A 15536-nucleotide genomic window follows, 5' to 3' on the forward strand; every position below is an offset into this window, starting at 1 on the left:
GTGGAAAGCTCGTTGTTTGCAGAGATTGGCGTGATTTTGATACAACATTCTTCCAATCTGATGTTAGTGAAATTGACTGGACTGATGTGTTAGGTAAGGTAATGCTCAAATAATATAGATGAAAAGATTGAGGCTTTTACTACTAAATTACTTGACATATTCAACTCTCATGTATCTTTGAGACGATGATTTTTCAAGAATTTGCCTACCCATGGCTGACTGAAGAAATATATTTGGCGATGTATAATAGAGATCTGCCCAGAAGAACTTGACGCAGACATAAAATTGACGTATAGTACGACAGATACAAAATATTGCGCAATAGGGTACAGAGTTTTGTGCATTCTGCAAAGCGCGACTTTTATGTCAACATCTTTAATCGCGGTAGCAGGGCATCTGAGGTCTGAAGCAGGCTGAAATATCTTGGTCTTATCAAGGCTAGGGATATTGGAATGCATCTCTCACACTCTGTTGAGGAACTTATTGTATTTTTTGGACACAGTGAAGAGTATACTGATTGTGGGCGGTGGCTTTCTCGAAGATATATTCACAGGAGATTTTGATGACGGGAGTTTCCATTGGAGTTATGTATCGAGGGATATTGCGAGGGTAATTTCCAAGGCCAAATCAAATGCAGTCGGAGTGGATGGCATCTCTCTGAGATTGTTGCAATTAACAATCCACTGTATATTACCTATTTTGGAACATCTTTTCAACTTCTCCTTGCTGAATGGAGTTTTTCCAAACCAACGGAAATCGGCTCTTATCTGTCCGATTCCTAAAGTTAAGAATTCTACATTGGTGCAACATTATCGACCAATATCTATCCTTCCTACATTGTCGAAGGCTCTGGAGCGGATAGTCTGTGTGCAGATTCGTACCTATTTTGAGGACTCTGGCCTTTGCGATTCATGTCAGTCTGCTCATCGGTACAACCACTCTATACAAACTTGTTTGATCAAAATGCTGGATGAGGTGAGATACGCTAATCGTAGAATGGTCACTGTGTCTGTGTTTTTCGATATTTCGAAGGCTTTTGGGTGGAGTATTTCCTACTAATTAAGAAATTGAAGAACTTAAACTTTTCTGATGCTGTCTTGTGTTGGATACATTCCTATCTGACGGAGCGGTTTCAAGCGATTAGGAATGGCATGGAGGGTACGGAATCGTCCCGATTGCGTACATTACCAATCGGACACGATAATATTTCCCGATCGGACACAGACTCGATGGAACACAGACTCGATCGGACACATGTCCGATTGGACACAGTTCCGATCGGACACATATGGTTGCAATCGGACACCATCCCAATCGGACACAAGCCCGATCGGACACGTATGGTTGCAATCGAACACCATCCCGATCGGATTTAGTATATCAGAAAAATATAAGTTTGGGTTAGGTTATATCTTCCGGAAGTGAAGCCTCCCCTTAGGGGAGGGGCGGAATATATTGCCTCCACGCATATACTTTTTAATGCGTAGTAAGATTCCACATAAGTTTACAACTTTCCACGTGAAGCGAGGTTCAACGCAAACCTATGTGTTTAGCTTTTTGATAGTGGAGCCTCCCCATAGGGGAGGCGGAACCAATTGTATGACACGCATACATTTTCCTATCTATACAACAATTGTCAGGTGGACTTAGCTTCGCGATGAGGACTGTGTCCAATCGGGATAGTGTCCGATCGGGATAGTGTCCGATCGGGATAGTGTCCAATCGAGCCTGTATCCGATTGCAACCATATGTGTCCGATCGGAATTGTGTCCGATCGAGCCTGTGTCCAATCAGGACTGTGTCCAAACAGATCTGTGTCCGATTGAGTCTGTGTCCGATTGGGAAATATTGTCATGTCCGATCGGTAATGTGCGCAATCGAGACTCACTCGAGCGTACTATCTCATCTCCATCTCTGGTCAGGTTAGGAGTGCCCCAAGGCTCTGTTTTAGGGCCCTTGCTATTCACTTTATATTTATTTGACTTTGGTTTTATAGTCAAGCATTACAAATACAATTTTTATGCCGATTATTTTCAAGCCTACATTCACTGTGTACCAAGGGTTTTAACTGACACTATCCAGAAGGTCAATGAGGACATTGATGCTATTCTTGGCTGGTCTACTGCTAACAAGTTCATCTTAAGCTCGGATAAGACTCAGACTATAATTATAGAAACCTCGAGATTTGTTAACACTATTGATCTGAATACCCTTCTTGAAATAAAAGTGAACAGGTCCACAATTGAATATTCTACATCTATTAAGTATCTTGATATTACGATCATGAATACTCTATCTTGGGAAAAACAGGTTACTAATATGGCAAACAAGATTCATTCAGTTCTATATCAGTTAAAACTTTGCAGGCACCTATTTCCTGATACTCTTAGATTTAAGCTCGTCATTTAACTAATCTATCCATATGTCGATTATTGCTGTGCAGCTTATACAGACACGACTGTCGAACATAATCTGAGACTTCATAGACCAGTGAATTCTTATATTAGATTTATTTTTAATGTAAGGGCTGATGCACACATTACACCTTACTACGAAAAGCTACGTTGATTTAAAGTCGATTTTCGGAGAGCCTTTGTTAGATGCTTATTGTACAAGATATTACAAACTAATCAACCAAGTCTACTGTACTCCAATTTTAACTGAAGTAGTACAACAACTGACTGTGCCACTAGAGCTCCGAAGGATATTTTAATTCAGCCACAATGTAGAACTGAATTGTAAAAACACTCTTTTAGACTTTCATCGGCCAGATTATGAAATGGTCTTCCATCATCTATCCGGAATGCAACGACGCGGAATGATTTTAAACAAGGCTTCATGCGCATTTGCTCGTCTGTGCATCCACATGACTAGAATCATGATTGCGGTTGTTAAAAATCTGGCATCTCTCTTTGGCATACATTAAGATTAAAGATTAAATATTAAAATCTAGTTATATACATTCATATTTAAACACACATTTTATTCTTTCGCGCACATAGCGCACACTTACATTTACATATTTACACATGTGTATTCACATAATAATAGCACACTTTCGCATTAACGCATTTACATATATATACGTACACTTACATATATACTCACTCGCATAGTTATTCTATGTGCGCGGTTGAACGTGAGCGTGAGGAACGAAAGGATTTTGTACACGAAGTGTTAATTAAATTCAGTCTGTCTATATTTAAACCTAATAAATATATGTACAAGTTCTTATCGATCTAAATACTTCGTTAAATTTAATCTCGGTTTCGCGTCGGCTAGCTACCGACCACGAAATTTGAACTCGCGAGCGACGGAACGATCTCGGCTCGAATATTCACAAGCGACGAATATTTAGCGACGGCGAGATTGCGAGAGTGATATTCACGAGCGATGAATAGTCTCGGGAACGATTAAATTCGCGGACCACGAGCGATGGTCTTAAAGAAAAGCGAGCTACTTTGCTTTGCAAGCGTTTCCGAAAAAAGATAATCACACTGAACTCAACGATATCAAATCTAGCGGTCCGGGCGGTTCCTCGAGAGTTTATATACTGCGCGATTTTTGAGTTGTTCTCGAAGGTTCGATATGTTTTGTCGAACGATCGCGCTTACTATTTGATCATGATTTCGGCAAAATTGAACGTTGTTATTCGCATTATTTTGTAACTTAGGCTCTCCCGGGTGACCGCATCGGTAGGCACGAGCGATGCCGCGGGCCTGACACGATTCGCGTAGCGCCGCTGTCGGAGCGCGCTCTTATTTGTCGAGTGCCGTGCGATGCGCGCGATGGCTGCTAACACGCCAATTTATGATCGCGCTTAAGCCGCGTTTTATTAATTACTTTCAGTTCGGTTTCGAACATTCTACATGTACACAATCATATTGTATTATTTATTTTTTTACATTGTATTTTTATTTATTGCATTTGAGGAGATTCGTCCCAGAACGCATAATAAATGAAGCTTTCTCTCTCTCTCTCTCTCTCTTTCTCTCTCTCTCTCTCTCTCTCCTCTCTCTTTCTCTCTCCCCTTTTCTCTGCTCGTTCTTTATTGTATTCTTTTATCCCCATTATTATATTTTTTTTATTTGTTCAACATTTATTCTTGCTATTCTCGTCTTCCTACATAATAATAATAATAAATTTAATCATTAATTTATTCATGTTTATTTTATAGAGTATAAATGAGATATTGTATATTTTATAAATAGAAAAAGTATTTAATTATGTATATTTTTGTATGTACGTGTGTTGTATTTAACTATAGTTAAATATAAAAAGGAAATAACTTATTGTGTATCTCATTTATGCTGTATAAAATAAAAATGAATAAATAAATTTATTTATTTTTATGTAGGGAGACGAGAATAGAAAGAATAAGAGTTGAGCAAATAAAAAAATATAATAATGGGAATAAAAGAATACAATAATGAACGAGCAGAAAGAGAGAGAGAGAGAGAGAGAGAGAGAGAGAGAGAGAGAGAGAGAGAGAGAAGTGCAAGTGAACGCGTAAGTGAATATAAGGAGCATGAAGCTAAGCGATACGTAGTATATAGTGAGCGAGCGATTAAAAAGAGACAGAGCGAGAGAGAAAAAATATTGGAATAATGTTAGTGCGTACATGTATATTACTCTCACGCATGAAAGAGACAAAGATAGTACGATTATGTCTGTTCTTGTCATGTAAGATTGCAGCATTGTCTATCGTGACATCACGCAACTAATCTACTGCTCTGTTTTACTCTTGAGCCTCGATCTCGCACATACACATATGCACGAAAGTTTTGCATAGTAAAATCTTTTTTATAAAGCTTCTAAACTCATTTCTCAAAGTTTACTGATACTCTTTGATGAAATGCCGAGTGCGGAATCCACTTGTTAGACATATGTAAATTACAAATCTTTTATATTAAGCAAATGTTGATGGCAGAAATTGATAACAAAACTATAATTTTTAATTTTTTTTCTCTTTTTACATGAAATCATATACCCCGCACTACGTTACTATGTGTTGCGACAACTTTTTCCCTTATCACGGCCAAACAATAAGCGCGTTCGCCGTTTCGATCTCTCCGTCGCTCAGATGGACGTTGCGCCGATGAACAGGAGCTAATTTGCCGAACGGAGGACGCGGGAAGGTCGAGGACAAAAACAGAAAAGATTAGATAAAGAATAACGCGCCGAGTAGGAACGGGATGTTGAGCGTTCCACGCGTGCCATGACGGAAGATAGAATAAATAACAGAAAACTAAAGTTGGGCGATAGACATGGTCTCTCACGTATCAATTCGTGAAACGCCATAAGATAATTCTAAGCGCGAGATATATCGAAATCCGCCACGGGCTGTCTTGCTCGCCTAATAGTAGAAGGATATGGCGAAGGAGTTATTAACGCGATGATTAAGCAAGAGGCAACAAATAGTGGAGCGACAAACACAAGCTGAAATTAAAGACGTAAAATAAAACAAAGAAAATAACGAGTTTATTATAATAAACGGGGCGAGACCCCGCGAAAGTAATAATGGTAATGACGACTGCACAGATATTCGATGGCGATAACAATGCGATGAGGATGAGACTGGGTGTTAGAAACGGGGCGCAAAACCTCGGAAGATATACGTTGATGTCGGCTCGTTATATCGGCCGTAACTCTCTCTCTCACGTTAACTACGCCTCACCTTCGAATTGACAATTAATAAGTTTCGACTTTAATTCGGGTGATAACCCGATTCAATTCTCGATATCAATCAGTTGGCGACCGTCTCGCCCGCTATTGTCACTTAAAAACTAATATGTAATTTATAACTAACAAGCAATTCGCGAAACACGCACATTCGTTATTTCCGGACGAACGAGACACGCTTACATGAAGCTTGACACGCGCAATTCGCGCTATAATCGCGAAAGAAATTCGCACAGAACGTGCACGCAAATTCTAGACGCGAAGATTCACAAACGCAATACAAAAGGACATGCTTTACACGATCGACACACACTCTCGGATAACAGACATATTGTATAATCGAAACTTACGCTTTAAACATGCGAGAACCAACATATGCAGTATTTGGAATTCGAATCTTCAGAGGGACGACACACGGTTAATTAAATGCGAGATAATATCACAATCCGCAGAAATCGATACTCTCGAAGCTCCGAGGCTCGAATCGCTTGGCGATGTGGCTGTAACGCGAAAATCTACACTAAAGAATCGGACTCAGCCCGTACGCCAAAGTACGAATTTACAGCGACGACGGCAGAACGAAACAATCCCGGACGCGATCGCGCGTAGCTAGTTGGCGGAGGATAACCTTACCGGCACACTCTTCCTTCAGGGCTGCATAAGGTCGACGAGGTCCTCTCGGGCACGATCCCTTCGCTCCCGATCGCCAGAATCCCCTCTTCTCGTCACAGTAGCTCTCGCAGACAAATCACTCTCGAAACGCCTCTATCTCGCACATAGGCTCGCACCAGTCTGACGTCTGACCCCGGGATGCTCGCGATCTAGGATCGATACCGCGGGACCAGCCGGGGCTGTGCACTCGGGATGTGTATCACCGCGACCAATTACGCGCTATCACACGCTGTGGCCAGCGGGCGGCGCGCTCACGATCGTATCGGAGGTGCGCGCGACCCTGTTATCGCGAGTGATATTTTGCTGGAGTCCGCTCAGCGGGGCCGTCGCGAGATCCAAATCGGACGGCTTGGCCGGAAGTATGATTATGACCCTCGCTGCCGTCTTTTCCTGTGGGCTGCGCCCTGCAGCGGCAGTACTTCTACGGGGAACGGCTCCGCACGGTCCTCAGTCTGCGCGAGGATTCGCTCGTTGTCTTGTGCGTCGCGCATCACGCGTGCAGATCCTGATCCCGTCGTGACATCGCAATATTTCCGCTGCTTGTTTAAGTTGTCGAAATACTGATTCATCTCCCCTCGAAGGTTTCTCCGGTTTTTCAATAGATGCTTCTGGACGTCAAAATTTGATCTCCCGCCTTCCCTTCCGATGAGGCTCCCAAATTAAATGTTCATACGACAAAAGAAATAACAAACGAAATTAAAATAATGAACGAAATCTCGATTAAAAACGTCTGTTTGGAGACTGCGATACGGTTTTCGCAAATTGGGTAACTGGTGCGGCCCTTTAGCCCGCCCTTCGTGATCGGAGAGAGGTTTGGTGGACGCGCACGAGACGGCAACGTCACAGTGTACTGTAATGTACTTTAATAATACTTTGTGGAAAGGGGTTTATTAATATCTATATTAACAAAAATATCTATAATTAACAAAAATATTTTGCATTTTAACTAATATTCGCATTCTGTCGATAAAACAGAACAGTCCGACATCCTCTTAAAAACTAAGGCCCGTATTCTGAGCTGACATCTATCTTTAGATATGCCTTAGATAACACGATAAATGTGGCGGTATTCTGAGCGCATATTTAGTAGCAAATCGCCATTTTTAGCTTAAATGCGCAACTTTATAATGAAAATCGTATTCTGAACTACATTTATAACACATTTATGCCATTCTCAATAAATATACCAATAAATGTGCCCGACGGTACATTTATACGTACATTTATACGTAATATTGGCGCATTGTACTCGATGCTTCGTAACTTTGATTAATTTTATCACTGTTATATAATTGATTTCATTAATAAAATTATTACAGATCTAGTTTCTGTAAATAATAGAACTTTTTTACATAACGATATTAATGATATTAGGTCAATTCTGAAATTTCTTCTGAAAGTATAGTTCTGTAAAGTGCAATGAAGGGTGCATTTTATTTGACACTATTTTCATTTGGAAGGATTAATTAGGACGAAGAATCTTGCACTTTGAAACAAAACTAGCTTAAAAGAGCACATTTAACTGCAATATCATGGATGTATTTTATGATTATGTCTTAAAATAAATCAGTGCTGGGATTTACTTGCACATTTTGGCCCGTTTCGTGACTCACGCCTATTGCCCCCCACTCACTGCTCGTGCGTTAGCAACGAGTCGCCAGATACGCGTAACTAAGGAACGCGACGCTTTGTCTCAGGAGCGTCCGTATATAAGAATGCCCAAATATAATAATAAGACAATACTTTTCTATAATTAAAAGTTTTTCTTCAATATTTTATATCAATGAATTATAAAATATCGAAGAAAAACTTTTAATTCTAAGAATTTTCGCGCTGTATTTAGAAAAGTATTGTCTTATTATTATATTTGGGCATTCTTACATATAAACGCTCCTGAGACGAAGCGCCGCGATCCTTAGTTACGCATATCTGGCGACTCGTTGCTAACGCACGAGCGGTGAGTGGGGGACAATAGGCGTGAGCCACGGAATCGGGCCGAAATGTGCAAGTAAATCTCAGCACTGAAATAAATAATAAAATTAAAAAGTTAAAAGAGGCTCGAATGATAAATATCAATTCTATTCTTATTAATTATGGCTTAGTTTACACTAATATACTGTAATACGTATTACACTGGCCAATCATAACCATTCCCCCAGTCAGCCAGGTCTGTTCTAACAGATATTGCCAAGTGCTTGCTACAAATTATTGTCAGCAAAAAGGCTACAAATTTGGTACAAGAGTTGTTATTACCGATTAAGCTGGCAGATTGCCGGCAAGAATCAAGCAAAGCTTGCTAACATAACTACACAGCAAATTGGCGGCAGAAACCGAGCAAAGCTTGCTGACATGACTGACATCAAATTGTCGGCAAAAACTGAGCAGGATCTAGAGTGCGCAATCTGATGGCAAATTGGCAGCAAAAACCGAACAAAATCTGCAGCTTATTACAAAGTATTATAAAATAGTTCAGTCGCTTATCGCTATGCGGCGCGTTATTCATTATCTATACCCGTATTCAAATTCTTGTCATGAGTGTATATAAAGCCTACAAAATGCTAATAATATTATAATATATATATTTCTATCAGTTCAATTTTTGACACAATTCTTATACAGGAAATTCAGATATTGAATTGATTTTTTGCAAATCGGACAGAAATTGTTCGATTTTCACTTATTCAAACAATTTCTGTCCAAAAAGATCTTTAATTTTATAAATTAAGTTATTTGAATTTACCTATATGTTTTAACATATTAATATATGATTTTATATAATGTCTAATTATCTAATGGTCATTTTATGACCAAAACTTATCATCATTTTATTACTTAGGGTTAAGGCTTTAAATCTATTTAAATATATATTTTTATATGAATGGCCAAAAGCTGCAGAATTTGTTCGGTTTTTGCTGACAATCTGCTATCAGATTGTCTTGCGCAGATCTTGCTCGATTTTTGCCATCAATTTGACGTCAAATCATGTCAAGCTTTGCTCAGTTTTTGCCGTCAATTTGCTGTCAGGTTATGTCAACAAGCTTTGTCACCAAAACACAAGCTTAATGCGGACACAGATGGCACTGGATTTGTTACCAAGTTTTGAGCGAATTTGATGCCAATTTGGCAACAATTTGTTATCAAATTGCTTACTGGGCCTCTTAAAGAATAGAACGACTGTGGTTGAACAGTATAGAATTTATTTTATGTATGAAAATATATTGGTATAAACTAGGCCATTAGGCCATTGATCGTGCGATCGAAATTTGGAAAGTAAATGCAGTGCGTAATCGTGACCCGCGGGTATTTCAAAATAGAATAAACATTTTTGAAGATGTTTATAATGATCACGAGTTCCGACAAAAATATCGGTTAATTAAAGAATGTTGTTACAATTATATGTGCATTTGCGTTTTGTATTGCAATAACGCCAAAAGAAAGATCGAAATGAAATTTACTAAATTAACTCATGGCGCGTGATATAATGATTTGTTTGGCGGCCTATCATAGTGCCGTATGCGCGTAATAAGCATAATATACAATATACAACATGGTAATCATAAATGTAATTAAAGGCGCTATAAATGTGCGATGAGAATTCGACTGACTTTCGTGTTACTAGTACATTTATCTGCGTCTCTAAATGTGATACTTTAGATATGCCTCAAAATGTGAGCTTAGAATAAGAGCCTAAGTATCTCGGATATACGGTGAACTATAATAGGAAGCAAAATGCGTATGTAAGGAAAAAAGTAAAAAGAACGAGACGGCATTATTAGTACAGATGGGAAAAGGAAGTATGGGGAAAATGGGAAAACGAGGTATAGGGGAGGATGGGGAAAGGAGGATATGATTATTCGATAGGTTGGTATGGTTCTATAGATTGGTGCTGAAAAAGTACACGCCGTGATATATAGATAGGGTGGAGTTACAAAGGGAGATACTAAACAGGAGGATGGGTTTAAAAGCAGTGAATTATGAGAAGTTGTTTGTTTGGAAAAGAAAAAGAGGAGAGTTGGTGAGAAAGTGATGGAAGAAAATGAGGCAAAGAACAAAGAGAGATTTTGAGGAAAACCTTCCTTCCTTTAGAGGAACATTTTGAAGGGTTGGGAAAAGAAAAGAAAGGAATTTATAAAGGGAAGTGAATGGCAGATAGAGGTAGAGAAAGGTTAAGGGAGATGGAGCATTTAAAAGGACGGTTTATGGAACGGAAAAACGGATATAAAGGTAGGAGAGATGAGTAAAGATATAGGGTTCGAAGTATACCTCGATCTCCATGTAAATATTTTATATATTATACGAGTTTTTTATCGGTGTAAAATATCGTGGACAACGTCTATTTTTTCATTTTCGGCCCTGCGATATGGCTAACTTTTGACTTGTGTGCGTATACTGAGTATTAAATGACAATATGACATATGTCATCTTTAACACACGAGTTAGAAACAAAAAAAATGATATAAAAATTTCAAAAACAGATCTGATGCTAACATATGCGTGAGTATATGTATGAAAACAATACAGATATAATCATAAAGAAATGAAAGGTCAGGTACAGATAAATATATAAAAAAAAGAACAAAATAAGAAAGCGATGGCAAAAACAATTCCAATAATGAAAAATTTACTTGCAAATATAATAATTTTATCAACTATAAAGGATAATTATCAAAATATAATAAATATACTTGCAAAAGTAACAGTATGAAGCGTTTTATAATTTATCATTAGAAAAAAGTAAAGTTACCTTCCATTCCCGAAGCGACTTTATCTATAAAAAAATCATTATCACCATGATGGTCTTTTTTTTATTGTACAATCTTTGTTGTACAATAACAAATTTTTCTCTAAGTTCTATAGTGTTTGGAAGATATTAAAGGTGCTAATTCTTATTGGTTTATATTATATTGTGCCAAATACAAACTTGGTCTAACTCAATGTATTGCGCTATTATATCTAAACGTGTGTTTATTGATTATTAATCAATAAATACTGTTTTTTTATAATTTATACATTAAAAGTTCTTTATTATTTTTTATAACTAATTATATTTCTTATTTATTACATTTGCTGTTTTCTAATGTAAATATTATATTATTTTACACACTTATTAATCGATATAATATTTTATATATTATTTGATGTATATTACTCAAAACAAAAACAAAAAATACTTTCTATACGCTGAAAATTGAACTATTTTTAAACTCAACGAAAAATCATCGTAGAAAAAAAATTGAAAAAGTATTTTAAAGCTTGAAATTTCAACTTTAACGTACTATGGGTATTTTTATAAAATTTTTTTATCTTTCTTGTTTAAAAAAAAAAACACTATTTTACTCCTGAAAATTACGTATTTTTGACATTCTGCAATAAAAAAAAAAATTTCTCTTGAAAAATTTAGCTCAAATTCTATAAACTATATATAACATTTTTCTTACAAAATGTTTTTCTTTAATTTTCCTACAATTTTTTTGGCCGTGTTATATAATTTTAAAATGAAATTTGTATCTTTTAGAAATAACGTCGATACTCGACAAAATACCATCACAGACAAAAGAAGTATTTTGAAACTTGAAGTTTCAATTTTGAAGTGCTACTGATAGTTTTCTCAACTTTTTTTATCTTTTTAATTCTGTGTCCTAAAAAAGGATTTCTAAAAAATACAGGTTTGGTTTCAAAATCGTGTAATCGTGCCAAAAAAAATCGTAGGAAAATTTTTTAAAAAGCGTTTTGTAGGCAAACCGTTGTAGTTTATGGAACTTAACTTAAATTTTTTTAGAAAAATTTTTAGCTACAGAGTTGCGGAGTATCAATTTTAAGGAACAAAACAATGTATTCTTTTTTAAAGCGAAAAACAAAGAAAATTAAATTTAAAAAAATTATCGATGACACGTTAAAGTTGAAACTTCAAACTTTAAAATGCTTTTTTAATTTTTTGTCTACGGTGATTTTTCGCTGAGTTTCACTTTAAAATAATCCAATTATAAAAAGGATTCTATTTTTTTAGCCGTATATCAAAATTTCGCACATCGCTCTTCTTTACACATATATTATCTTTGCTATGGTTGCTCTTATCAATCTTATTCATATTATATTTATGTTTAATACAACAATAATTTAAATGTTATGATATCATTATTCTATCAAATTAAAAATATCAAGATATTTCTAAACAATTATAATAAAATAAAATACACGTTTGACGGCATATTTGCAGCGATATTTTCATAAGCGGATCTGAATGGTGTGGATGTTTCTCCAAAGCCGAACGTCCATGTGCCGCTATGCGCAGACGATCATCGCCGGATTCTGCACCTGTTTGCGATTCGCGAGGATATTATCGTAGCACTCAGTGTCATCATGGCCTTGGTCTCTGTTGGTGCGTCGACCCGCACGGGATTGAGTTTGCTGGTACCAGAATACGTGGTACAAAACCTGATTGCGGTATGTTTATTTATGTTATTATACTTAGATGATAGAATTATTGGAATATAAATGTTCTCAATATATTGAAAAAATAATAGAAAACAAATAATATAATCCATTAACTCCAAGAATCATGGATATAAAACGTTATTGCACATTTAAGTATTAAATGGGATGTTCTATAGTACAAATATTAAATACAATGATATTTTTTGTTAAAAACTAAAATAATTTATCTTGTATTAAAATATGATTATATACGATCATATCTTGCCGCAATTTTTTAAGTTTTAAAGTTAAATGTCCTGATACTATACAAGGTGTGCCAGGTCAAATCAATAAAGGTCTTATAAGAAATTGTATTTAGAACAAAAAAGTTAGTATAAACATAGGTTCGAAAACACTTCGTTAGAAAGTGATAGCTAATGAACTTTGAAAAATTACGTTTTTTTCATGATTTTTCAAAAATAATTTCAAAAACCATCATTTATTTGAAAAAAGTAACGAAATAAATCTAATAAGTAATTAAATAACAAACTAAATTACACTAATTTCATTTAATTCTGATAAGGTATTCAAAAGAAAATAAACTCAAAACAACGAAAAAATCAGAAACTGGAAAAAACCATCTTTCAATCGTCTTTACGTACACATTAAATTTGTAGTGCAAACATTGTACATGCAAACATAAAAAGGTTATTATTAAATTTTGATTATAACTAATTACTTACAGAGAATTATCTAACTTAACGTTATAAAGAGTTTATTAGCTATAACTTTTTTTAACGAAGCGTTTCCGGACCTATATTTATAGAAATCTTTTCGTTTTAAATTCAATTTTCTAGATCCTGAAGTTTCATTGACTTGACCTGGAATACCATATATACAGCATACATATTATTTAAAATTAATATATTTTGTTAAAATAAAATTAATTTTTTTAAATTAGAGATGAATGTACTTCAATTATCTCTTTTACATCTCTATAATATATAATTAAGCAATTATATACTGAAAATTATTCCCATACTTTAATTTTTATTAAATTAAACATGTAACTATTTTTTATTTTTTGAAAAATAATATGTCATTCACTAAATGTTATTATTAATGATATTATATTCTATTGGGTCAGCTAAAAAGCTAAATTTGATTTTTGAATAAAATTTAACCTTATTTCGTACAATAAAAAATAATTTATTTATCGACTAAATAATCTCTGTTGTTGTCTACAATTTTTTGTCAGTTTCCTAAGAGCATTCATATATTTTTATTACGAAAAATAATCAATATACTATTGAAGAAAATAAAAACGTAATTTTTGAATTCTAAAAGAATGCAAAGAATTTAAGGTAAACCTTGATATTAGCACCGACCTCGCCGATTTCAATGACCTTGACATATGTTGTAACTTGCAAAAAATTTTAGCCGTTGCTCGTTGTTTATTAGAAAATTATTAACAATTGAAGATAGTGACCAACCGATGCTTGCAATATAAGCATATATTTCGACTGCATATATTTCGGCATGAATACAAGCTCGCAACATTTTCCCATTCATACAAGAATTATGAAATGGATCTCGCTTTGCGATGTAAAGTATATGCGTGGATGCAGTAGGTTCCGCCTAGAGTCCTATATAATCAGAGAAACGACATCGTTACCCCTTCCATGCTTCCCATGATCGCCATGTTGATCCTGCAGCTGTCCATGTGTAATCTAAAATGTCTTAAGAATGTCTCAGAGATATTCAAGATGTTTTTTTTTTAGAAAATAACAATTACAAATATACTTTTTCTTCACTTACGGTATGCCGGTTGCGTAGGATTCACTACGTGCAAACTAATCGCCAACATAGGACGTGTTCACTTAACGACCGCAACGCTTGCGACCATTATCTGTCTTTGTTTAACTTTCGGTGAACAACAAAGATGAAATGATACGTGAGTGTTGCGGTCGTTAAGTGGAACGGGCCCGTGGCGATCAGCCAATCAGCAAGCGGAACGCTATTGTCGCTTCTTTGATTATATAGGACTCTAGTTCCACCCTCCCCCTTCCTCCTTCTTCTACGGAGAGATTCCACTTCCGGAAGGTATAATTGAACCTAAACCTATTTCTGATTTAAAATTAAAATTTGATTTAATCCTAAAGCTCCTCCCTTGCCCATGCAATTACTTAAATATACAATTAATAACTTAAATATACAATTAAATACTTAAATATATAATGCTCATGCATGGAGAAGTTTAGATTATCGCGTTTAATGTGTTTTTATCATATAATTTAATTGTTAATAACTTTGTAATAAACAACGAGTGACAGCTAAAATTTTTTGCAAGTTACTTAGAATCATGTCCTTGACAACATATGTCAAGGTCATTGAAATCGGTGAGGTCGATGCTAATATCAAGGTTTACCGAATTTAATCTAAAAGGATACAAATATTCAAACTATTTTGTAATGACTAAAATAAATATTGAGAAAAATAACATTCGGAGAATATAGAAGATAGCAGATACAATATAGCAGATTTCAGTTTGGATGGAGTTCTCATGTTTGATCTGCATTGAAATGTAAAATTTGTAGTTAAAGATGACTTTTCCGATTGATCAAAATTGCTGTTTTTATTTTGTTTAATTGTTTACAACATTTATCAAAGTTGATCGTTTGGCAGCTCATAAAAGACCATACTTTTATAATGAACAATATTATTTTGAAAAAATATAAATCGATATCTTTTGTTATGCCCGTAACCGC

The 15536-nt window shown here is 35.6% G+C and overlaps 1 protein-coding gene across 5 annotated transcripts in view; it reads left to right on the forward strand.

Moving 5' to 3' along the window:
- Positions 1 to 15536, forward strand: part of Cow (Proteoglycan Cow) — a 759293-nt gene that overhangs the window by 627418 nt on the left and 116339 nt on the right. For all 5 annotated transcript variants that reach the window (XM_070301119.1, XM_070301120.1, XM_070301118.1 and 2 more), the window contains one exon: positions 12572 to 12798. In XM_070301119.1, coding sequence (XP_070157220.1) covers positions 12572 to 12798 — 227 coding nt within the window. The remainder of the gene's footprint in view (positions 1 to 12571; positions 12799 to 15536) is intronic.

This window comes from Polyergus mexicanus, unplaced genomic scaffold (assembly GCF_030449975.1).
Source record: "Polyergus mexicanus isolate NDT 795.1 unplaced genomic scaffold, iyPolMexi1.0 SCAF_9, whole genome shotgun sequence".
In the NCBI taxonomy this organism is placed as follows: Eukaryota; Metazoa; Arthropoda; class Insecta; order Hymenoptera; family Formicidae; genus Polyergus; species Polyergus mexicanus.